Raw genomic sequence first — 26,590 nt, 5'->3', positions numbered from 1 at the left:
TTAGATTATAGTATAACGTAGCATCTGATTAAATCGATTTCACATCTTCTCATTACTTAGAACTGTAAAACTATTGTAAAAGTATGGCTAATAGACTAGTAATAGACCAACCACAGACTATGAGACCAACACCACCAATTTTCATAGTTATGTCCCTTGCTGTCGTGCCAGCGACATCTTACGCGCATTGATTACCACGTCATATTATTACTAGTCTAGATAGAATCTAGATATCTATAAGATGTAGATCTTGAACTAAATCAAAAGACTAACCCAGCACTGGAGTCTATTGGACTAGATTAAGGGTGTATCTAGATCTATTGAAGTTTTAAACATACCATACATACTGGTAATGTTTATGAGAATATGACACCTTCAGGCTTCAGTCCTCAACTTGATTGTTGATCAAACTTGATCTACTCATCTAGTCTACTTACTTACTTATCAATCATTCAATGATTCAATCATTTATTTATTCATTATCATGATTATGACTTATATATCATCTTATTCTTATGAACTTAATGAACTCTATCTTTATTTCTTAGATCTATAATTAAATTATTATTAAATTATAGGCTATGCCAGTCTATTGAAGACTATTCACACTATAACTAGTATTATAACCGATGTATGGTCACTATGTTAGTATGTATAATGTAGTTGTACAGACCATGACTGGCCTTACCTACTCTACTACTCTAGTGAATAGAAAAAAGAATAGACCAGCGTGCTACATCTAGTGACTAGTCTTAATCTAATTAGTCTAGATTTAATAACTAATACTAATACAACTAGATGAGCTAGATCTAGTAGATGATATAAAATAAATGCTAGATAAATATTGGTAGTTGAATAAGTCTCTAGTATCAATGTATCTTAATTCATGTATAGATTAGATCTAGATTTACTACTAATATTTATTTATATAACTAGATCTAGAAGATGATATAAATTCTAGATTAGTATCGGTACTTGAATAAGTCTAGAGTAGTATCTGTGTATCTTGAATTGATTCATAATTTATGTCCCTACCCTATGCTTTATTAGATGAGAAATGATGTATTTTATAATTATAATGGGATATTAATGTGAATTTGTTTTTATATCAAGATCTTGAAATTCTAGAATGTCTAGATTCTAGATTAAATCTATTCTTCGCAATAATGATATTGAGACTAGTCTATATATATATAGTTTTAATCCTATTATAGGCTATAGTTTTAATCTTGTAATGTAAATAAAATGTATTTTTAATGCACAAATGACCTCTGGAATGTTATTAAAGGCAATATATTAAGAATTATAGAAAAATCAAATTCCAACTAAATACTCTTAAAAAATATTACATTTAATATTAATTAAATATTAAATTAAAGAAACTTTGCAAACAGAAGGAAAACCTAGTTATATTTTTTTGTTAAAGAAACTAAGGCAGTTCTAGAAAGAGTTTTAAAAAAAGTATCTATAGTGTATTAAAATTTAACACTGTACCTAACCCAAAAAGTAAGCAGACAGCTGCAGAGTTAATACATAATAAGGAAAGGAGTATGGTCATATATTAAATCTGAGAAAAAGGAATTTGAGGAATAGCACCATTTAAAGGAGAAGATAAATTTTACACATAATGATTTTGAAACTAAACTTAGAAACTAAATACTTTGCATCATCATTCTCATTCCCAGCAGACAAAGATATATTACTTAATTTAAACCAAGTCAAAAACATAGGAGATATAAGATGTACAAGAAAGAGGGATCCAAAAACTATTAGCCATCATAAAACCGAATAAAGCTTCTGGACCTGATAATATTCCAGCTAGATTACTCAAAGAACTAAGCACCACCAAAGTTCAAAATACTTTTTCAGGCATCTCAGTACAGAGGGACTGGAAATAGCTAATGTCACTCACCTATTTAAGAAAGTAGAAAAATCTGACCTAGAAGACTACACACCAATATCAATAACCACAATCACATGTAAAATCCTAGAACATAAAAGCCGTAGCACCACCATAAACCAATTAGACATAATGTCCGTACTCCATACCAACATGGCTTTAGGAAATTTAGATGTATAACACAACTAAATTCAGAGTATTTGCACATGATTGCATATTATATAGAACAATAAAAAAAAAAAAAAAAAAAACACAAGATACAGAAATTATACAAAGAGAACTAGAATTACAGAATGAGAACCGACTTGGAGCATGTCTTTCCAAACAGAAAAATGTACAGTATTAAGAGTAACAAAAAAAAACAACTAAAACTAATATTGCTTTTACCCTATAGATCTTATCCATGGTACACACAAACCAGTTACACAGACTAAAAACTAAATATATCTAGGTGTAATAATAAATGAACAATTATTATGAAATTCCCATATTTTGTACATTTCATATTGTGTGTTTCATGTCTCTACTAAGAATGCTAAATATATCAGGGGAGTTAATTAAAACCTAAAATCTAATATATTACTTCATTTACTAGTGTTTTTGTTAACCTTTTAATTCTATCTTGGTTTGGGAGAAATTGTCAGGGACAGTTATTTTTATCACCCTAACACCATCAGCAGGGCCGTTTAATGCAATGCTGTTGTCTCTGAAAACCTAATTTCGAAATCCCGCAATGCTTATAAAATTAGATAAAGTATGCCTTATATATAATATATATATAGATATATGTTTGTGTATATGTAGTTACTTTCTTAGTATTACCAATATAAAACATTTTTCAGAGTATAAATCTTACTAACATTATAAACAGCTTTTTCTTGTACAGTATGTTAACATGTATAACAAATTATGCGCTGTTCTAGTGACCTAGTGTTAAATTTTCTAATAAATAGTTTACGTAAACCTACTTTAGGCCACCCTTTATATATCTATATATAGAGAAAATTTTTTGATGCATTATATTTCAAATATTTTCACAAGCTTACGCATAGGACTAGTATATAATATGAGTTAATATTTACATGACAATGAATTATATTACAGGATAAAATGGCACAGCAATAATATCTAAAAATATTGAAAGACTTGTCTTAATTGTAATCTTAAAGGTAAGTGTTAGCATTTTCTCCAGGAGGTTTTAAACTAATATTGTTTTGTTTGTTGTTGTTGTTTTTTTGTTTAGTATTTTTACTGTTTATTAGGTATAACATATATATTGATATATAAGCACTGGAAATTATGTATCTTGTGAGTATTATTGTGTCTACACCATATTAAATTAAACTATAATCACACCATCATTTGGAGGTGCAGTGGCTGAGCGGTAAAGCGCTTGGCTTCTGTACCGGGGTCTGAGGTTCGAATCCTGGTGAAGACTGGGATTTTTAATTTTGGGATCTTCGGGCGCCTCTGAGTCCACCCAGCTCTAATGGGTACCCGACAATAGTTGGGGAAAAGTAAAGGCGGTTGGTCGTTGTGCTGGCCACATGACACCCACGTTAACAGTAGGCCACAGAAACAGATGACTCTATAGACCACAAGGTCTGAAAGGGGAACTTTTTTTTTTTTACACCATCATTTGTGTATTGAACTAACATTTCATTCATAAGTAGGTCATAAGATCTCTAGTAAGTAAGTGCAGAATCTCTATGTCATATAAGCATTTAAAAACAAGAATCTAACCAGTTTTCTGTTGAACTTTTGTTGTTGTTTTTTTCTTGATTATGAAGAATGCATTATTTCTTGACATACATTTGCATTTTTAGACTTAAGCACTTTAAAAAAAAAATAAAAGCTTGTATTTTTCAATCTAGATTTGGATAAAAGTCATTACAGTGTTCTTGCCTTCCACCTACTTAGATTTCTTTACAAGTGCATTTATCATTATTAAATATCATGATTTTGACATGAGTGCCATTTTAACTTTTCTGATATTGTGCAAAATATTTTGCACTTATGAATTAGTAAAAAAAAAAATCCTAATAAAAATTTTAAATTGTAATTGAAATGAAGTCAGTAGACCTTATGGTGTACACATCTTGTGGATTTAGATATGGTTTGTTTTATGCATATATCAGCAATAAATATCACTTCTCTTCTTTTCCTAGATGGCTCTTACCAACGGTATCTACATTGTACAAGGTGAGATTTCATTACTCATAACAGCTATGAGAAGAACATCTCGCTATAGTACTCATGGTCGACATGTGCGACATGTAAGTGTGGCATTTTGAAATACTCCTAAATAATATTAGTTATGTAATTATTTTTTTTTAATCATAAACATCATAAAAATATTTTTGTCTCATTTTGTAGCAAGAAGATGAAGGAGACTGTTTGCAAAGCTCCTTTTTTCAACTTAAAGAGCTTCTTAACAATATTACTGGTAAGATAGTACAATTTATGTTCAAATAGGAGCAAACTTTGAAAGATTTTTTTCTATGCTTAGTTTAAATATTAATTCTAGAAAATATTTTTCAACAGAATTAAATGACATTGAGCCAAATGCTTTTTTAAGCCCATTTCTTGAAGTTATACGATCAGAGGATACCACAGGACCTATCACTGGATTGGCACTCACTTCAGTCAATAAGTTTTTAACATATGGATTGATTGGTGAATACTTTCTTGTTTAGGAAGTTTATATTTGTTTTTAAAGGCAAGAAATTTTAGTTTATGCTAGTCTGATTAGGGTAGATAATTATTATATTTGCTCTTTGCAAAATTAAATTCTCAGATCCCTCATGTGAGATGGCTGCTCCTGCAATAGAAAATATAGCTGATGCTGTCACTCATGCAAGATTTGTTGGAACCGATCCCTCATCAGATGAAGTCATTCTCATGAAGATACTTTATGTATGAGTTTTAAAGCTCCTGTTTATTTTGTCTTGTATAATGTTGAAATAAACAAATTAAGATTGCTTCTAAAGTAATCTTTAATATTTTTTTTTTGTTTATTTCATAGAGATGATTGTGTAATTACTCTATGAATTTAACAGTGATGGGAATTTTCCTAATATATAAGGAAATCCTGATATTTCATTAGACTCATTTCTAGCAAAAAAAAAATCAGATTTTTGTCCGCAATAAATTTCGCCCCCCCCCCCCCTCCCCAAAAAGGCTGATATCATTTGCACATATATTATATCCCAGCATAAATGTGTGTCATGCAGGTCAAAGTAAGCCTTAATTTTTTTTTCTCACTCTAAATTTATTATTGCTGCTGCTTAAGAATTAAGCAGAGATTCTCATAGTGTTTGTTTCAGCATTTTGAGTGAAAGAGTTCTTTTTCATTTATTCAGTTTAATAACTAGAGAAACTAACAGAAGTTAAGCTCATACTCATTAAGAATTGTTAGAAGTTGAGCATGTTTTCCTTATAGCTGTTTGGTAGAGAAGTTGTAACAATACCAGTTTTAAAAAGCATTAATATATCATTAAATGTTAGACTGCCTGGAACAGATATAAAGCTAGATGCCAAGTGCAGAAAAAAAGTCTGTCAAAGTTCTACCATCTAAGTGTACAAACAGTAGTTCCTTGTATGCATTTTGTGTGTATGTGTGCAGTAAAACATTCAACGTAATTATATTCAATATAATTATTTTTACAAAGAATTCAGCAACTCTTTACTTTGGGTTGCCACGATACGCTGGTTAAAAAAGTGGGTTTACAAAATTTGTTCCCATCACTGATTTTTAAAAAAAAATCATTTTGTTTAGGCAAATCTTAGAAATATATATATATATATATATATATAGTCATCTTCAGTGTTATGGCAAGATTTTTATGTGAATAGGGTAATCAATATTTGTCTTTAGTTTAATGTTGTCTTGTGAGGCTTTCATTGAATCAATTTGTATCTGCACTCATTTTTTGTTGCAGGTATTGCGGACCTTGCTTCTTTGTAAAGCTGGTGTGCTGCTTACAAATGAGTCTGTGTGTGAAATAATGCAATCTTGTTTTAGAATTTGCTTTGAAATGAAACTCAGTGGTAAGTAACATTTTCATTGTCGCCATGTTGATAAAGGTGTAGATTTTTTAAAAGACTTATTAAAATGCATGTATCTTTCCAGAGTTGTTGAGGAAATCTGCTGAAAACACGCTCAGAGATATGGTACACCTACTCTTCACAAGACTGCCATGTTTTAAAGAAGATCCAAAGTGGATTACAAACATAAATAAAAAAGTTGGTTATCCTTTTAATTTGTATCATTCTAGGTAGGCTAGTTTTGAGACTTCAAGTGACCTAGGGTTTTAAATCTCTTCAAATATTACAGTATATTAGATATCATTTGTGGAAAATAAAAAAGGATCAAAGATCAATAGTGCATTTTATAAATCATTCAATTATTTCAGTTGAAGATGAGAACTGGTGGTGTTGACCCTGCCCGAATGGGGAAAAGAAAAAAATCCCCAAAAGCAAAAACAAAGCGTACTCATGGCTCAACCCAACCCACACAGGAGACAGTGCATTCACAACCAACCATAACAGAAACTTCAGAAGTCATTGAATTCAAATCATCTAATAATGAATCTCAAGGAGAAGTTGAACACATAGTAACAGAATGTCTTGCTACTACACCTGGCTGTGGTCCTGAAGATAGAGTTATAGACATCACCAAAACATTTGAGGTACAGTATTGATGGTTCTTTTATTCTGTTTTAGACTAATAGTGTTTTAGCTTTTATCAGTTGTATAAAATTTGGTCATTTAACAAACATTTCTATGACAAGATAAGAGATTCCAGTACCATATTATCTAATAGGTAGCTACAGCCAAAGATGAAGCATCAATGGAAAGCTCAGTATCAGTAATTGTTAATGAAGAGACTGCTGCTGAAGCCTTACGAAACAATGATCAAAAAGAACACATTAGTGAACCCTACACATTTGTAGGTCAGCAATCACCCAGTTCTACAGCCCTGTGTGTTGATCCATCATTACTAAGAGTAAGTGAAAAAAGAAGAGAGAAGGAGTTTGTTACACCATGGCACTTACACAAATATTTAGGGTTCCAATTTTGATTGTTCAATATATTAGTTAAACTTTAAAAAAAATTTAGATTTGACTTTTTTGTTTCCCCTAAAAAATTTGCTACATTCATTGTGTTGAACAGAAAGCTCAAAGTGAGACTGACTTGTATCTAGAAGAACAGATCATAGAGAATGAAGCTTGTGATGATAATGAATCAGTTCATTCAGCTGATACAACTTCTACTCAAGAAAGTGAATTTGTGAACCCCAAAGGAGTTCGGTTTCTCCAGAACCAACAACAACAAGTTGTTGAAGGTAATGACAGTCATGTATGAAGAAATCATTGAGTCAAAGAAAAATTTGTATTTCGTAAAAGCTAACTACATCATCTGTTGCTCTCTTCAACTTGTTTCATTTTATCAAATTGCTTTACATGGTATTAAATACTTTGATTTAAGGATTTTGTCCACACAAGTATATTTTAAAAGGTGAAATTTGTTATGTTTTATAAATAAAACATAAAATTACACATTTAAAATGATAATGATTCATGTCTGTGTAATTACTAGAATCATATTTGAAATTTACATTGTAAAACTCTACTAAGATTAGAAAAATTATCTTAATTAGTGTCATTTAATCTATACTAGTTTAAGTTACAATATTTTGAAGTAGAATAAAACTTTATATTACCTTGAATGAAACAGAAAACAAAATATGACCATGACATTTACATGCATTGCTCTCTTCCACCTATATATAAAGTTCTATTTCTCCTAATATCCTAAAATCTGTTAAAATCCCCCCCCCCCCCCCCCCTTTTTCCGGGCATTACTTATGTCTAATGTAATATAAATATTCTATCTTTTCCATTGCTTGATAAATTATAATATTTGTGTGACTTGTATCTAGTGTAATATAAATGCTAAAACATAACTATTCTATCTTTCCCATTGCTGTGTAAGTTTTAATATTGGTTAAGCTTCACCAAAATGTACAATATTTTCACAGTTGGTCCAGTGTCTCTAATTCCATATGGTCTACCTTGTGTCCGTGAGCTATTCAGGTTTCTTGTATCTCTCACCAATCCACTGGATCGCCATAACACAGATGTCATGATACACATGGGTTTGAGCCTTCTCATTGTTGCCCTGGAAACAGCAGCTGATCATATTAGCTGTTACAATTCCCTGTTGTACTTGGTTAAGGATGAGCTGAGTCGCAATCTGTCTATGGTGAGATTGTATGAAATGAAATTACTAATTTGGCCAAACAATGTATATTATATGTAGATTAGTGTTTGAACAAAAAAAAAATTGTTTGCTCTTTGATAAAATGTTGGTTCTTCTTTAAGCTCTTACAGTCAGAAAGATTAACACTATTTGCTGCCTCATTGCGACTGAGCTTCCTCTTGTTTGAATCTATGAGATCACACTTGAAATTCCAACTAGAGGTAAATATTGAAATAATTTCATGGCTTTATTTTGTCATTAATAAAGACTCAATTATTCTAAGCATGAATATTTCTGCTCTGTTGGCGGGTAGCTCTGACATTGTTGGTAATGGTCTTAGTAACATCCTAAGACAATAAATATCAGCTACCTATCATGATTTAGTTGGCCTTTTTTTGTTTCTGTTAGTTCAGTTCCTATTAACAAATCTTAAATTTAGTCTACATCTTTATGTCAGTCTTTGCCTACTGTCTAAAATTTATTAGTAAAACTTGACCTCTTCCAGTTTTTTAGTGACCCCAGAAAGTGGAATTAGCCACTATTAGTTTTGTGTGTTATGTCCGTCCATCTGCCCATTTAGATCTCATAAACTAGAAAAGAAAATTAAAATCGGATATCATGATATTTTAGACCTTTCAAAGTTCTGAAGCAACAGCTACTTTTTTCTTTTCCAAAAGTGAACCATTTAATTTTTAAAATTAACTATGCAAGCAGATTTTTCATAAAAATACACCACTTCTAAATGAAAAAATTCTGGGGAGTAAGTTTTTTAAAAAGGTCACATACTTCTTCATTAATAACTCAAGCTTCATTCATAGATTTGCACATTGGTAAAAAAAAATTGCATCTAAGGTCACAATGGAAAAGTATCTATGACTCATTTTAAAATATTTTTTACATTTATTAACTAACCCATTGAATGGAATACTGATTTAAATGTTGTTTTACAAAAAAATAAATTTTGATATGAACTTTGTTTTTATTGAATTTTTCTTTAATTTGACATTTTTTCAAATTCAAAAGCATTTTTTCCCCACTACTATGTCATGGTAAATGTATTTACATGTAAGTTTACAACCATTATAAATTTAGCAATTTGCTAAGCCAATTAATATAATTTATTTGGTATTATGACTACAAAATGGTACACCTTTTATGATTATAGTGTTCTCATTGGTGTGTGGTTCAATCTCTAGTGAACATGTGGGGAAGGGTATCTGAGAAGTTTCTTTTTGGCGCTCAACAAACACAACTCAGCCCCCTTGATAGGTTAAACTTTAATATTTGTGTCATTATTTTTCAAAGGTTTTGTTTTTTTTTAATTTGGGTTGAAGAATTACACAGTCTATAAAGTTTGGGTTTAAGTTTAACATTTTCCCTAAACTTATGCTTTAATAAAAGAAATAAATTTCCATTTACAGAATTATTTAATCAGAGTGAGTGAGTTGATTATATCAGACAGCTTAAAGATAACCTATGACCATAGAGAAATAGCACTGGACTTACTTGTTCAGATGTGGAGAATACCTGGGCTTGTCACTGAATTATACTTAAACTATGATTGTGATCTGTACTGTTCCAACTTGTTTGATGACATGACCAAACTTTTATCTAAGGTACAGTACAAGTACTTATAAAATAGCAAACAAAAACATGTATTTTAGGAAAAATTTGCATTTCCTTAATCTATTTTCATTTTATGTAAAATAATTTGTTACACTATAATATTTGAAAGCTCTATGCAGCATAATTTAACTGTTAAAAGAGTTTAATTTTTTTCTTTTAGAATGCATTCCCAGTATCTGGTTTGTTTACAATTCATCTATTGTCATTGGATGCTTTGCTAACTGTGATTGACTCCATTGAACAACATTGTCAAACTCGTACACTTGCTAAATCAGTGGCCACCAGTGCTGATGGCAATGGTAGTGGAAAGTTAAACTGTGACAAAATTGAACAAAATGGTCTGTTGATATTGAGATCTTATATTAAGCATTATTTAGTGTTAATCTTATTTTAAGGTCCCCATTTGATTCTTTTTATTTTATTCCAGATACTTCTAATAAAGCCATCAAGGGGAAGGATACCAAGAAAGGTCCATTTATAAAACCTAACAGAATGGCTAAAGTATCCAGCAAGATTCCAACACATGCAGAACTTATGGAACTCAAGCATAAAAAGAAGGTTATGTTCTAACTTTTTAAACTTTGTATTTTATTTTATTTTGTTTTTTACTTGTTCTGAATCAAATTGAAAAGTTTTTGTTCGTTTAAATTATTACAGATTTATCAGATGGGCACTGAACAGTTTAACATTAAACCATCTAAAGGCTTGCAGTACCTACAAGAGCAAGGTTTATTATCAAAACCTTTAAATCCAACAGAGGTGGTGGCATTTTTTAGAGAGAATCACAGACTTGACAAGAAACAAATTGGAGAATACATTAGCGACAAGAAAAACAAACAAGTGTTGGAAGCCTTTGTACAGTGCGTATTGACTAGGATTCTTCTTATTCTAGCCAACTTTTTTATTCTAAAATATAGGCTCTTTTTTGTAGGCTTAATTTGACTGAGGAGCCTGGGGGTATCATTTCTTTGGACATGATGATTTTGGGTTGTTTAATAGTCTAGTTGTGTTTTTAGAGTAGTATTGTTTGTATTTGATAGGATGAGCAATTTATTAGGCAAGTTTATCTCTTTTGATGTAATTCTTTAGGCCGACTGGTGTAGCCACACTATTTTTTTTATTGCTTAACATGGCCTTTAAAGTGTTAAAATTTGATGTGTTTAAGTCAGATGAGCATTTCAATTTTCGTTTGGGTCTCATAATGTATTGTTGGTTGACCTGTTGCTCTCGCCAACAGTTAATAAAACATTTAGCCAGCACATCATCCAATAAACCAACCTCCAGAAGGAATGGAATTACTGGATCTTAAATTTGGCAGAAGGCACTTTATTTTTCCTTTAGAGATTTCAATTGTAACCATTTTTTAAATGAATCACTGAACCCTGATCATAGTTGGTAAATGTTTACTGGTGTTCTTGCTCCTTTTAGATCATTCAACTTTGAAGACACTCGTGTTGATGAAGCACTTCGCATGTACCTTGAATCTTTTCGTATGCCAGGAGAGGCACCAGTTATTGCCTGGTTGATGGAACACTTTGCTGAGCATTGGCATGTAAAGAAACAAACTTACTAGTTTTGTCTAAAAATTTAATCTTTATTTTTTTACATTTATTTCTCATCAATTATTTTAAATTACATACTTTTTATTCCTATTATTTGTCATCCCCTTGATTTGTTGATTATTTTTAGAAAAGTAATGGTGAGCCATTTCATAATGTGGATGCAGCCTTCACCTTGACCTATGCTGTGATCATGTTAAATGTTGACCAACACAACCACAATGCTAAGAAACAGAATGTGCCAATGACAAGTGAGGTAAGAGAAATAGTTTTATCCAAATTTGTGTTAAAGATTTACTTTTATTCGCTTTTTTGTATAACATTTTTTATGAACTCATCCACTATTTAATGGTAATATTTTATTTGATATTTCCTATCTTAGGATTTCAAAAGAAACCTAACAAAAGTAAATGGTGGTAAAGATTTTGATCAAGATATGCTTCATGACATTTTCCAAGCAATAAGGTCAGCATAGTTTTATATTTTAGTTTATATTACTTTTGTATTATAGAACTGAACATAGAATTCCTTTTGTGTTATAGAACTGAATGCAGAATTGTTAGTGACTAGAAAAATATTATTAATACTGACTTATTCTTGTGGCTAGGAATGAAGAAATAGTCATGCCTGCTGAACACAGTGGCCTTGTTAAGGAAAACTATCTTTGGAAAGTAAGTTACACTATAGACATTTTTTTATTATATGATCCCTTAGTCTTTTTGGCACTACATAAGATCTGTTGACCGTCATTCCTGCCTGTCTTATACCATGGATAGAATTTCTTTCAATGGCAGGCCCATCTATTCTTTTATGTTATTTTCCCATTATTTCTCTGTCTGTCTCTTCTTTATCCTGGTACAGGAAGGCATATAGGAGCCCTGTGATCTTGTGATATGTTTATCATAAATTTATTATATTGTATATTAAGAAATTTTAAAGAAATAAGCCAATCTATCTAAGGCATGGGTATGTTGATTTTCTCTGAAGTACTAATTTTTTTAGTCCTTTAGAACTGTGGATTGTAATTATCACTTTCTTTGTCAAAATGTAAAGTTTTTAAGAACTTTTTCTCTTCAGCTTCTATTGCACAGAGGCTCTTCCAAAGAGAGTGTATTTTTCCATGCCCCTACTGGTGCATTTGATCATGAACTCTTCACACTTATCTGGGGCCCAACAGTAGCTGCTCTGTCATTTGTGTTTGACAAGAGCTCAGATGAGGCTATTGTACAGAAAGCTACCTCTGGTTTCAGGTATTACGCCTTTACTTAAAAATGTTTGTAAACATTATAATACAAAATGATTTATCCTAATTGATGTTCTACTATGTGATTTTTAAATTAATATTTTAATTTTTTTTGTTTGATTTATTATTGGTTCATCATAATTGTATATAGATCTAAGACAGTCTATTTGCTATAAATTGAAACTTGTTGAAAATAATTAATTTGGAAAATCAACTTCATCTGATGTTTTTAGAAAAAAAATCTCTCATGTGCTTGTTTTATGTTTTAACACTTAACAATAAAGTAACAGATGTTTATTATATTTTAGATCAAAAAAGCTTTTTTTTCTTTGCAGGAAATGTGCCATGATTTCAGCTCATTTTGGTATGAGTGATGTTTTTGACAACTTGGTTATCTCTCTCTGCAAATTTACAACACTACTTAGTGCTGTGGAGGTACTTTATTTTTCTTTTGAAAATGCTTTTTCAAATATTTACATATGCATTTAAAAAAAAAATGTTCCCTTTTTAAAGGAAATATGTCTAAGCCTATTGCCTAATCTTGTGTTTTTACTTTATATTCACTAGAGCCCTGATACCATACCAGTGTCATTTGGTAATAATTTCAAAGCTCAGCTAGCAGCACGAACTGTTTTTGGTTTGGCACATCGACATGGAGACATTCTACGAGAGGGCTGGAAAAATATATTAGATTGCATGCTGCAGCTGTTTAGAGCTAAGTTATTACCTAAAACTATGGTGGAGGTAGGCCATTTGCTATAGTTTTTTTTTTTTTGTTTTTTTCTTTAACATTTGGTCTGAATTCTAAAGTCAATTTTGTTTCATGGCAAATTTGTTGAAAGTTCTCACTGAAATTTTTTTACCCTAATTGTGGAGATGATATGAGTTATTACACCTCTGTCTCTCATTTACAGATGAAACTATTTGTTTAAAAAGTGAAATTCAAAATTTATTTAAATACCCCCGGGTAATGCTAAAATATCCTTAATTACTTTCAAGTCTATTTTCAACTAAATAATGCCTGTAATTCAATTTCAAATATTGCGGAATCATATTTCAGACAGTTTTCTATGTTCTATAATTTATTCTATTTAAGGTGGAAGACTTTGTGGATACATCAGGGAAAATATCAATTATTAGAGAAGAATCTACAGCCATGACAAGGTAGGCTTAGGAAGAAAGTTTGCAATATTTTTTTTTTTTTTTCATTTTTCTGGATTTTTTTGTTTAATTAAATATTTATTAATGTATGATATGTATACATTTGTTTTATGTTTTTTATTTCATGTATGAAGTTATTTGTATGTGCAGGTCAGATACCGGAGTACTCAGTAGTTTTGTGTCCTACTTTACACTCTCTGAATCTGCTAGTACTAAAAGTCCTAGTGTTGAAGACTTGGAAGCCAGCAAAACTGCTGCTGCTTGTATCAAAGATTGCCAACTAGATCAACTCATCATAGACAGTAAATTTTTGAGAGAAGATTCTCTCCAGGAACTGGTCAAAGTAAGAACATTGGACAAAATAGTTTAACAATTAAAGTAGGATTTCGAAATAAAAAGCTCTAATTTTTTTTTTAAAAAAAAAAGCTCATTCCCAAAAATTTTTGAAATGCTTCTTTTCAGTCACTAGTTTCCATCCGACAAGGAACAGAAGACCAAGGAAGTATGAATGGTCTTTACGATGAAGACGCTTGTGTTTTCTTCCTTGAAATTCTCGTCAGAGTTGTTTTACAAAACAGGTTGGAACATGTATATTTGTATCTGATCACCTTTTTAATTCAACATAGATTTATTCTTTTTTTTAATTTTTTTGTGTGTTTTTTTGTAGATCTCAGTTATTATATTTTCTTGAAAAATATTTTTCAAATGATTTAGTGATGTTTCATGCTTTTTTTTCTTTAGAGATCGCATTGTTCCTGTTTGGCAAGCAGTGAGAGATCATTTCTATAACGTCATCGTAAATAGTAACTCTCATTCATTCCTTGTAGAGAGGGCTGTGGTGGGTCTGTTAAGAATATCTATTAGGTTATTGCGCAGAGAAGAAATAGCATCCCAAGTTTTGACTTCTCTCAGAATTTTGCTTATGATGAAACCCAATGTTATACAAAGTTTGTGCCGACAGGTAAGAATATGTATGCATAGTACATAATTAGTGTTTCTAATGCATAATATAGAGTCAGTTTTATCAAATCTCAAACTTAACCATTCATGAAAAATTGAAATGCTCTTGTTAGTTTTAAATGATGAATGGTTAGTTGTTATGAAATTCTTGCTTTAAATGACTTCCACTCTCTTAGTAACAAATGTATTGCTGTGTTTTTGTTTTTGTAAGATCTCCTATGGATTGCAAGACTTATTGAAAACAAATGCAGCAAATATTCACACAAGTCGAGATTGGTATACATTGTTCACATTGTTAGAAGTAGCTGGTGCTGGGGCAAACTTACCACCAGTCATGCAAGTATGTGCTGATGTGGATCTTACAGAAGTCATCAATGATGCAGGTTAATTCTCTTAAAATTCATATACATATAAAAAGTAGAGCATAAAATAGTTGAAGGCTGTGCAGATCATGAAATAATGAGACTTATTCTGAGGAAGTTACATTTGTTTTTAGGAAGTGTAGTAGACTTTCTCTCGCTGGAAGCTAAATTATTATTTTTTCCTCCTTGTGCATCATAATTTCTCTGACATAAATTTTTGACTTGTTTTGGTTTGAGCCGCTTTATAACACACACCCCTGATTCGCACATGTGCATTGGTCCCATGAATTCTAGTATCATTTTTACTTATCCACTATGTACAATCTCAGTTTTTTTTCACCCTTAAATCAGCAGGCAAAGCAATGTATGGTATTAGATATAACAAACATTCAGGTATTAGATATAACAAACATTCAGGTATTAGATATAACAAACATTTGTTGGACCATTGGTTTCAGGCTTATAGGGGAAAATGCATTTTCTGAAGGCTCCATTGGAATTCCCCCTTCCCATTCCCAACACAACATTTATTTTGGCATATAGTGTTCTCTTAACAAAAATAGAAATATCAAATTGATTGTTTTATACAGTGTCTACAAAAGCAAGTTTCATGCCAAGGAGTGCTATTGAAATTTAGGCACAAAAAGAGTTTAAATAGTGCTTAAAAATGGAACTTTAATCTTTTACTTTTTAATATGACAGCTTAAACATAAACATAAAAAAACAATTGTGAATAAAAAATTGTTAAATTCTACCTCTGCGGTTTCAATCATGAAAATGGATTAGTTGTTCTAGTTGTTTGTTGTCCACGACTAGTGGGAAAATTAGTGATAGATAGGTAAGTCGACGAATGAGAGCCCTTGCATATATATTATAGATTAGTTTCATAGTTCAAAATCAAATCTAAGTTAAATCATTGTAAAACATTCATAACTACAGCTCTGAACTATTATTTAAATGTGATACAGTCTGTGATTGAGCAATGACTAGCTCAATTTCTGGGACACAACTTGTCTAGTTCACATCTAACTCTATTTAATTTCCAAAAAGCAAGTGACATTTATAAAACAGTGTCTTTTAGCATAAAAATAAGGAGTGCAAAGTTTGTAATATCACAGAACCTGCTAATGTCTATTACAGAGGTCCCTTGACTTTCGCTGGATCCAACGTTTGCAGATGTCTTTACCAGGGGTTTTCAAAATATATTTATGTAAAAAAAAAATACTATTGGTTCTTTTTTTACACCACAGGTTTTCCTGTGACCCTCGGCTCTGCTACTTTTATTTTACACTACAGGTTTTCCTGTGACTGCCCAATGTATATGTACAGTATGTGGGAAAAAATAAATACATCAACATCAAACTTTGCGGAAATTATTTATGGGTTTAAAGTTTAGGGTATGTTCTGCGATGCTGTTCATAGTGTATACATATGAAATTAGATCCTCTCCACTTTGCGAAAATTTGACTTTTGCGGGCGGGCTTGGAATGTATTCTACAAAAGTCAATTGAACACTTTATATTTTTTTTTTTATCTCATTCTAAAATTGTAAAATTTTTCTGAGTATATATTCTATCAATTTGTCTATTTTATTTCAGGTGTAATTCCATAGTTGTTGTTTTTTATAGATTTGTTGGTTCAAATCAACATTACATCATTTCAGGTGCTCAGAGTGACAGTGAAGTTCAAAGTTTAAGTGGCATATCTGAAGCCAGTGACAGGGGCTATACATCAGACAGTGAATTGTATGAAGGTCAGAGTCGCCATGGAAACCAGAAACACCCTTCAAGTCTTAACCATCCTTTGGGCTTGGAGTTGAGACCTGTACCAGATAATGGCAGCTGGATGATGGTATGTCATTGTCATTTGACATTACTCTCAAAAGTTTTCAAACAAACTAAATTTAGTCAATTGTGTTAATGAAAATTGTAAATTATCTGTGTGAAATTTATCTTCTAACAAGGTAAACAGAGAAGATGTCCATAGTCCTAGGATGCCTGTTAACCAGTACAGTATTGACCTGAATGAAAATCTTCTATATCCAGATAGTAAGTCACTCCTTAAGTCTGCCGAGACCCTCACCTTCCTAGTTCGGGATGCTGCACATGTAACTCCCCATAACTTTGAAAGCTGTGTCCACTGTATACGGACATTTGTTGAAGCTGGAGTAAATGGAGGTATGTGTATGACAAAAGTTAAATAACATTAATGGGTTCAGTAAGATAATTAATATAATGTGATAGTTTGAAAAGTTACATACGTCTTTTGTTATCCTAGGAAAGACTCGTACACCTCCTCCTCGAAATAATACTATGAGAGACAACAAACAAGCCAGGAGGAAAGTAAAAAAAGTTACATCCAAAATTGGCAAATCTTTGTCAACCCCAGAACAATTGCATGATGGTCTACCATCAGATGAGGACCCAGATGGAGAAGCCACTCAAAGCAGGTAAGCACAACCTAGCATTAGGAAATAACAAAAGTGATTTTTTTTTTTCTGTCATGCTGGGTTGTTTTTTAACAAGATTATTTTGCTTAGTTTGTAAGTCATGGTCTGTGGTGATAGCTGTGTGATTGGAATGTTGGCCATTGATCAAAGAGTCTTATGGTAGAATCTTGTGGGCTATGAGGACTTAAGTCAGGATTTTGAGGCATTCCTTCAATCCTATAGACCACATTGTCTTAAAGGGAACTTTACTTTTATTCAATCCAGCCAGTTTTATTTTGGTGCTTGTTTTTTTTAGTAAGAGTTAAGGAAAAAGATTTTGGTTTCTGATCGTAACGCCCCAATAAATAGTTATTCATTGCAATCTCAGCTTCATTTGTCCCATAATCTTTTAAGTTTTAAATGGAATCATTTAAAGAACTGCAAAAGGAAAATGTTCTCTAAGTGACAATTTACTTGTGTTGATAACCATTTGTGCTGGTTTGATTTTGTAACCTAATCAAAATGTTTTCAGCCTACAGTTGCTGTCTATACAACTTCTGGACTTAATGCATACTCTACACACTCGAGCAGCTTCTATCTTCAGTGCTTGGGCACAGGAACAGCAGCAGATGGATGAAGGAGGGGCACATCCTGCCATCAATAGCAGCAGCAGTAACAGTGGAATGGTCAGAGTGAACAGTCAAGGAGTCATTGTGGACGCCAAAGCCCCTACTTTGTGGGGAAAGTGTTGGTGTCCTTTATTACAGGGTAACTATTTGTTGCTTTCTTATCTGTAGTTTAAACCCCCCAAAAAAGTTAATTGGTAAAAATAAAATACTATTTATTTAGATCTAATATATTACATTATAGCCAGCAAACTTCAGACATTCATCAGTATTAATATAAACACAGAACTACAGTTTGGAGAAAGTTTCACTATAAGATGTTTTTGACAACATGAATTTGTTAGTTGTATGATAGTGAAAACTAGTTTTCTCATCAAATTAGGCATTGCCAGGTTGTGTTGTGATGCTAGACGTCAAGTAAGAAGTCAAGCATTAACCTATTTACAGAGAGCTCTTCTAGTCCATGATCTACAGACGCTGAGTGCCATAGAATGGGAGTCCTGTTTTAATAAGGTCTGATTTACACGAAATATTCTATTCTTAGCAACATTGCTTTAAAAAAACACCCAATATATTAGATTTTAAATTCACCTAACTTTTATCTTTCTAGGTTTTATTTCCTTTGTTAAACAAACTGCTTGAAAATATCAACTTAGCTGATCCTAGTGGCATGGAAGAGACACGAATGAGGGCTTCCACGCTTCTTTGCAAGGTTTTTATCTGTTCCGTCTTAAATTTCTTCTTAAACCAAAAAAAGAAGATTTATTTCATTTTCAGTGTAAAAAAAAATATTCCTTTTCTTTTTTCCCAGGTGTTCCTACAACATTTGAGTCCTTTGTTGTCCTTAGCAACATTTACAGCTCTATGGTTGACCATATTAGACTTTATGGAGAAATATATGAGTGCTGACCGTAGTGACTTATTAGTAAGTCTTTTTTTTTTTTATAATAATTTTGCATTTAACCTTAGTATCTATGTAAAATTAAGCTCTAGTGTCACATCTCTTCTACCAAATGTATCACTACCACTTTCTAGTCTTCTTACAGGAAGGAGGCCTTTTAATACTATCACAAAAATCTCAAATGTACATTTCTTTATTTCATCGTAGCAACTTTAAAAAAGGTCTTAGGGCTGGAATTCAATCCATCATTTGGTTTTAGTTCGGTTACATTTGAATTATTGGCTAATCCACATCTCCCATTTTATCAAATGTATGAATGCTTTAAATAATAATAATTGTTTTGTATATCTCTCTCCAGTCAGAGGCAATTCCTGAGAGTTTAAAAAATATGCTGCTAGTGATGGACACTGCAGGGATATTTCAGACAGCTGATGGCACGGAGTCTCAATTATGGCAGCTGACTTGGGATAAAATAGATACATTTTTGCCCAAACTTCATAATGAAGTCTTTAAACCATTTGAACCAGGTTAGATTACTATTGCTGTCTTAGGCTGTTTGTTTCGACTGTATTGTGTATATGCATGTTAATGTTATCATATTAATGCAGTAGTTAGTTCTGCTTCAGAATTATTAAGAAATAAATGTATTCTCTTAAAAAGAACCAAAGCCAGGTAAGATGGAAAGGAATGAGACTCAGACAGAATCTCAGCATTCAACTCCAGCACTTCCAGTTCAAGAGCATCTACCTACCGTCTATCCTCCCGCTGCTTCAACAGACAGTAACCCAACAGTACAAGCTACAGACTATGTAACAATACCTTTAGAGGGAATTACAATACCTGTTGATGGTAGGTAGTTTAAATTAGATTACAAACTTGCTTCCATAGTTGATCTAAACAATTTCAATATTTGAACTTTTTATTGGAAAGTAATATCATTTATGTTTACATGTATGCCTGATTTATCTATCTATAAAGTAAGTTTCTTTAATAAGTTTAAAATGTAAAAGGCATAATTTATAAACATATAATTCAATCCTGAACTTTATACAAAATAAAAGGAAACTCTATTATTAGTCATTTGAACTGATTTACAGCTGAACATATTAAAAATACTTGACTAAAACATGTTTGGATAGAAATAAAATCTCAGATGTTTTGTATTTATGTAATGCCACAAATATCATTGAAATTTTGGTCTTCATGTACAATCTTTTGTGTATGTTATGAAAACTTGAACAATTTTATTGATGGATTCTGTTTAAATTTGGAAGTCAGCCTGTTTCAAGTCTTGTGTTTGAATCATGGAATAAGGGATATCTCTGAATCCACCATTGGCTGCCTGGCATCCATATTAGTGTGTGAAAAAAAGACTTGGTCGATGTGCTTGCCACATGATACAGAAACCAAATTGTATATCTTCCACCTCATGTTATAAAAGATTTCTCTGCTGAATAACTCAAAATTGTTAAATGTTTTTATTTTTCAGATCGTCCAAGCAGCCCGTTGATGAATCAACCAGCTCCTACAGCAACATCTTCCTACATTCTCCATCCTCCTTTACCACACATTCCATCAACAACTGGACCTACAGATTAAATGCATAGAAGAAATAACCAAAGCAAGGCATTGTTTAAATAGTTAAGCATTGGCTTATAAACAGATCTTATTCATATTTATGCAGTATATACATAGATATATTTAAACACATAAATATACACATTTGAAGAATTGTTTGGCATTCCTGTCAATACTAGAATCAATAATGTAATTCCATTTTGTTGCTCAGACACATTTAGACTTGGATTAATGAAAGCTTGAGTTGTGCAGCAAAGAGAAGGTTATCCTGGATTATTTCAACAATAGTCTTATTGGGATAAACTCTTGAATGCATGTTAACTTGTTTATATATTTGTATACTGGTATTATTTAATGAGTAATAAATGTTTTGCTAAACCCTTCTAAAAATAAATTTTTAATTATTTGATATATCATGAAAAAAAATGTGACATTTATTAGAAATGTAAAGAATGTAATGTGTACAAAACTAGGATTCATGGGAGCTCTCATTATGAATCAAATTAATCAAAATGTTCATACTTAACATTTCAAGTTATTATTTTGTTGTTGCAGAGTGTTTCCCTTGTATGTGTGTGTGTACACTATTCATCTAGAACAATACCTAAAACTTTTCTGTGGCATTTTACATCCAGAGAGAGAATGTTTTCCCTTTGCAACTTCATGTGTGACTAGAGGCCAATCCTTCATACACAGCAGCGGTCACTTTGCACATTGTTTTTATTGCCATCTCTTACTATTCACATTACTAGAACTCATTCAGAATCTAATGGAAATTTTAAACAGTTTTCAATCTTTTTGTGAGGGGTTTGTCTACTACATCGTTAAATAATATTTCTTTGTCTGTTGATCTTGGAGTTCAGAATGTCTATAAACTTTAGTTACATCTTTTATGTGGATGATTTTTTGGGTGATCCTTATTTTTATTTTTTTTAGTGCTAATACTACTACCTAGTACATTGACAGTCCTTTGTTGTTTGTTTTTTATAGCTGTGCTACATTCAATTTGTCAATGCTTATGCAAGTAAACCATTTCATAAAGTGGCAACCTTACTATGATCACTGTGTTTGCATAATCAGTAAGGCTTGTCTTAGAAAGATTATGTATCAGTTTTATCTGTGAAATGTTTATTCAGAAGTCAGTACACTATTAGTATGGCTTGTCTTAGACAGATTATGTATTAGATTTATTGGAAGAAACAAACTCTGTAGGTTTATTATAAAGCCGCTTTGTTTATTATGATGTTCAGGTAGTATGTACATAATGTTCATTTATATAACAGACATTCTTCAATGAAGGTCTCAGAACTGTGATACAATGAAATAAGCAGACATGTACAATAGTATAACTTAGCATCATTTTTTTTTTTAGAAGGGTTTTTCAAAGAACTAGATTGCTTGTACATTTGGGCTTTGGGTAAAGTTATGATTTGTTAAATTTGTTTCTGTTGTGGCAATGTGAGCATCTATTTATTTCTTTTTTTTCTTTGTTTCACTAATTTGAAATGAGCAACATATGTTCTCACTACTAGTGAAATAAAATACAATTTAATTAACAAGTGTGTAATGATTTCAAAGTGATAATAAAGAGTATTATATCGCCTGTTTGCTAAATGAGCAAAGGTTTATCAACCTATAATCACTTTTAGTTGACAAGAAATACAAGTTTCTTGGTAACATTTCAGATATGCCTTGTTATAAATAGTTTGTCAACTAATTCATTTGAGCCACTATTTTCTATTGTTATTTTGTATTGCTGGATAGAATGTGACAACAGAAATATGCAATTGTTTTGTTCACTATTGTTTTGACCAAAATTCAACTCATGTTCTATGATAGTAGAGTGTGTTACTGTAGATATGCCAATTTTTTGAATGTTGTGACCTTAAGTGCTCTGGTCCTTTTTTTTTTTTTTTTGTTTTACTTTTGCTACAACTTCTAGTCTGTTCAGAGCATTACATTTAACTGGGTGTACACCTCACATACTGAACTATTTATCCATTAGTTCAAGAGACCAAGAATGACAATCATTGTTCTGTAACATACTTTTCAGAAAAGCTTTAGTTCTCTTGGCTGCTTTACTTTCATTTGGTTAGGTTCCAAATTTAAACTACATCCACATTTTTTCAAATTCATACATTGAAACAAATTCTTGGAGATATGTGTTTGACAAAAGTGTGGATGTGTGAGCCACATATATTGTTTTCTATTGTGTTGTTCCAAGTGAATATCATGTTTGTACTCTATTGGGCTCTTAAGACAGATGCTCAAGTGATACTTTGTATTTATATTTAATCTGGTGTCAACAATGTACTGCAGTGTTGATGCATGTTTCAGTTGGATTAAAGATCAGTTATAGCTCAATACCTGCTTTCTTGCCTATATCAATGCACCTTAATGTGTTTGTACAAGAAAGGTGGTGGGGAGGGTAATGCCCATGTGCATGCATTAGACGCCAGGTTGATTTCACGATGCCATTGTTATATTTATTTAGATTGTGGAGTGGAAGATATATTAGTTTTAAAAAATGAACTTGTCATTAGTATGGATATGCTAAATACTTAAGATATGGAAAATCCTTAGAAAAATGACACTGAATGGAAGACACGCTAACCAGGTGATATCAATTAAATGACGATCCATCTCTGTTGACAGAAATGAAAAAGAACATTACGTTGGGAAGGTCACGTTGAAAAATAAATGTCAAGAGAACATTTGGGGCTAAAGTAGTGTACCGGTACTGGCAAACACTGGAAAGGCAGACCGCGAATGTTTTGATTCTATAAAAGTAGGGAGCTACAAGAACTCAGGGCATGGAGACGAAAAGGTCATAGCACTATATGTGTGGATCTTTACAAGTACTAATGAAACGGTAACTTGAGTTTCAACCAAGAGATTTAGAAATACTTTTATTTAGAGTTAATTAAGCAGCGATCTTTCTTAATAGGTGTAACCCTGTTTGTCATCATGAGATCTTCACCAGTCCAATGATCGCCTTTCTAGTTTCGCTCTTTATTTCCCAATCGTTGTTTTTTTGTTGTTTTTTTTTTGTTCAATGCAACTTTTCTTAATTCGTAATTGATCTTTCTTCCAAAGAAAGCCCTTATTGAAGAAAGGCGCAGAAGACGGACAACTTTAATAGACCGCCGTCGGACAATTGCCTTGTGTGCCACTAGATGTGGAAAAATATGCAGGTCGCAACTGGGTTTGGGTAGTCATGTGAAACACTGCACTCATTCTGGGATTGATGACATTACCGTTGGAAGGCAGACCACGAATGTCGATCATAATATGATTCTATACAAGTAGGGAACTACAAGAACTCATGGCTTGGAGACGAAAAGCTCACGAGTCCTCCGAGAGATCTGAATGGACAGTTGTTAAAGCAAACCATTGCTTTAAATTAATTATTTTTTTTAATTGTGGGAAGGCAGTTCTTTTTATAAAGCTTAAATCTCAACTCACTCTTGTCTCTGCCTGTCTGGTACACATTTTGAACACATTATTTCTCACACAGCCATTCTCAGATCAAGTTGAAAGTTTACAAAATTATTTATTGCACTTGAATCACCCAAAAAAATTAACTAGTCAGTCAATTAATTACCGGTACTGGTAATTAATTATATTGCTTGATACCAAAAATGGAAATTAATCCTTCAGGATTAAGAAAAAATATGGCTAAATATATGGAATTGTGTACACGTTAGTTGAAACTTTACACAATTATTTTTTGTACTTAACAAAACATGAATCAATTAAGCCTAAAATAAGTTCTACATTATTGAAATATATGGTTGTAAATGTCGAGTTCTTCCTCTTGGGCCTCATTTATTTTTTTAGTTTTTGTATAATTTCTTTTTTATTTAATTTTCACACTTTCTTGATCGTAATGTTTTAGAATCTCAGTAATAGTCTCCTGCCTTCATAATAGTGAGAACCATTAAGACTCGCAAGCTGTTACTAGCGACAAGGATCGAACATGTGGAGAGATGATGTTGATAATCAATAAAGGAGCTATAAAAATAGCCACCACAATAGCCAGTTGACTTAGCGGCTTCTTTGATAGACGTTTACATTAGTCATTATCCATATTTTGAACAAGGTATTTCAGGGATGTCTCTGCCTTTAAAAAATATAGGCTACCAGTATCAGACAGCCAATTTACTGAGAACTGTAAGCAAAAATATAAAAAGCGCATTTGTGTTTACAAACTTGTAAGCGGTCCCTAAAGGTTCTTTATTTGGTAAGCAATGCAGATCTAAAGGCATGTTTTGATCAATCTTAACACGACGGACGTGAGAATGAGATCACATTATGAGAGCAGTTTTCGTGTTTTTTTTTTTATTTTTATTATAAATGTTCCTACTGACCCATTATAAAATAGGCCTATAGTAGCAATTGTATAGAAAATGATAGGCCTATAGAACTAAGCCTACCTTTGTGTTAACAAAAGGTCATAAGAAGATTTCATGTTTGTAGTGAGGGGAGGTCTAGGAGAAACTAAGAAACAACAAACTATCAATTGAATCACAATTTGGACAAAGTGCCCGGGCATGCTACCCTGCCTCATAGTGGCGCCCGGGTGGAAACGATCGTAGGAGGAAACGATTAGGCTAAAGGGTAGCAAAACAAGACTCCCGTGGGAGTGCCTAAGGGGGTGCGAGAGCATCCTCATTGCACTGCGCGGAGTTGTAAAAAAGATCCCACAACCTTGTCACAATCCAGGCGCTGTTCCTCAAGGGGCCGTTACATAAATGGCGTGTCCCGCGCGGTTAGCCTGGTATAGAAAAAAGGAAAATGGCAGGGGTCTTAGTGTACGCGGCCTCCTGCCACGAGTCTGACCCACCCGCCAGACAAAACAGTGTACATTGTTCTCATTCAGGCCGGTGAGAGAGATCTTGTTCACTTTTGCTGGCCTAGAGTTCCAAGAGCTGAAGGCTCGACTCTACCTGACAGTTTCAAGAAGAAGAATGGACAAAGTGCACGATCGTCTGCCTGAATACCACCAGCGTGAACATTGCGGTATTTTTACGTAAAGACAAACTTGACTTGAAGATTGTATAGGCCTATCCTTGCCCAAACAGCTGAGGGTGGCCGCTGAAAGGGTTCCAAACAGGGACAATCCGGAGTGCATGCAAAGACCAGGCAGCCATGTCGTTCTGTTTCTGTACTGAGAGAGATCCTATCTTGTAAAATAAGCTACAGGCGTTACTTCATAAAAAAAAAAAATGAACAATCGCTCTAGACGTACCATACAACAATTAAAAAACACAAACCGCACAAACATGTAAATTATATTATTATGTTTTGTTACATCCATCGCAGACATAACCGTTGTCTGCCGGTGGGGATTTAGGCTACTCACCGAATCAGTGTTTTTTTTTTTTTTTATTTTGTTTAAAAAAAAGGTGCGGTACTCAGTGATGGATAGCTTCTTTTAAGTACTAATAAATGAATAATTAACGTTCAAATGCAAGAAAAGAAATAATTTTTTCCACATATTGAAAAAGGTCCCGGTACACCGTACCGTAGCGTACCATCACAAAATAATCACTGAATAATATCATTGTGCCATCTACGTTAGATTAGACACCCTTACACGATAGGTTATTTGGTTTGCAGATCTACCCATTACCCCAACAACCAATAATGGGTCAGATCTTACACAGACGGCTCTCAAGAAGCCATCAGAAACGGAATAGCTGGAATATAGCCTACTTATTGAATGACCCAAAGGAGAAATACTAGAAAAGTCAATTGAAACCCGAGTGCTCAGACACGGAGCAGAAAAGGAAGCACTAGAATTAGCAACTACCACGCTAGCATACCACCAAAGAAGATTGTCAGGAATGGCATCTATCCGGAAGAAACGAATAAACTAATAATGAGTAGATCAAATAAAAATTGGACTTGCTATTACCCGTAGGACCTATTATGCTGCCTAAAGGTCCCTATTATAAGGTAGCCCGACTTGACCAGCTT

The 26,590-nt window shown here is 32.6% G+C and overlaps 1 protein-coding gene across 1 annotated transcript; it reads left to right on the top strand.

Annotated features, from left to right (window-relative positions):
* The first annotated feature begins 144 nt into the window (after positions 1-144).
* LOC106075035 (Golgi-specific brefeldin A-resistance guanine nucleotide exchange factor 1-like) lies at positions 145-22,972 on the top strand. The gene is made up of 39 exons (XM_056020846.1): positions 145-349; positions 3,005-3,069; positions 4,069-4,176; positions 4,277-4,346; positions 4,445-4,576; positions 4,698-4,816; positions 5,842-5,950; positions 6,033-6,145; positions 6,316-6,591; positions 6,726-6,908; positions 7,076-7,247; positions 7,944-8,167; positions 8,287-8,385; positions 9,586-9,780; positions 9,951-10,128; positions 10,218-10,348; positions 10,448-10,650; positions 11,219-11,342; positions 11,480-11,605; positions 11,732-11,814; positions 11,957-12,020; positions 12,427-12,599; positions 12,928-13,027; positions 13,160-13,336; positions 13,689-13,756; positions 13,904-14,096; positions 14,216-14,331; positions 14,495-14,714; positions 14,925-15,096; positions 16,739-16,926; positions 17,039-17,252; positions 17,353-17,524; positions 18,036-18,271; positions 18,512-18,642; positions 18,740-18,841; positions 18,941-19,054; positions 19,389-19,557; positions 19,691-19,879; positions 20,520-22,972. Exons 3-39 carry the CDS (start codon positions 4,069-4,071, stop codon positions 20,627-20,629), a joined length of 5,553 nt encoding a protein of 1,850 aa, XP_055876821.1. The 5' UTR covers positions 145-349; positions 3,005-3,069; the 3' UTR covers positions 20,630-22,972.
* The last annotated feature ends 3,618 nt before the right edge of the window (positions 22,973-26,590 follow it).

Source organism: Biomphalaria glabrata, chromosome 2 (genome assembly GCF_947242115.1).
Source record: "Biomphalaria glabrata chromosome 2, xgBioGlab47.1, whole genome shotgun sequence".
Lineage (NCBI taxonomy): Eukaryota > Metazoa > Mollusca > Gastropoda > Planorbidae > Biomphalaria > Biomphalaria glabrata.
Note: the sequence above shows the minus strand (reverse complement) of the source record. Positions and strands in the feature narration are given on the sequence as shown.

Coding starts and splice junctions, on each gene's coding strand:
- LOC106075035 (XM_056020846.1), top strand. CDS start 4,069: ATGGCTCTTACCAACGGTATCTACATTGTACAAGGTGAGATTTCATTA. Junction 10,129..10,217: donor TGACAAAATTGAACAAAATG/GTCTGTTGATAT, acceptor ATTTTATTCCAG/ATACTTCTAATAAAGCCATC. Junction 18,643..18,739: donor GGGAGTCCTGTTTTAATAAG/GTCTGATTTACA, acceptor TTATCTTTCTAG/GTTTTATTTCCTTTGTTAAA.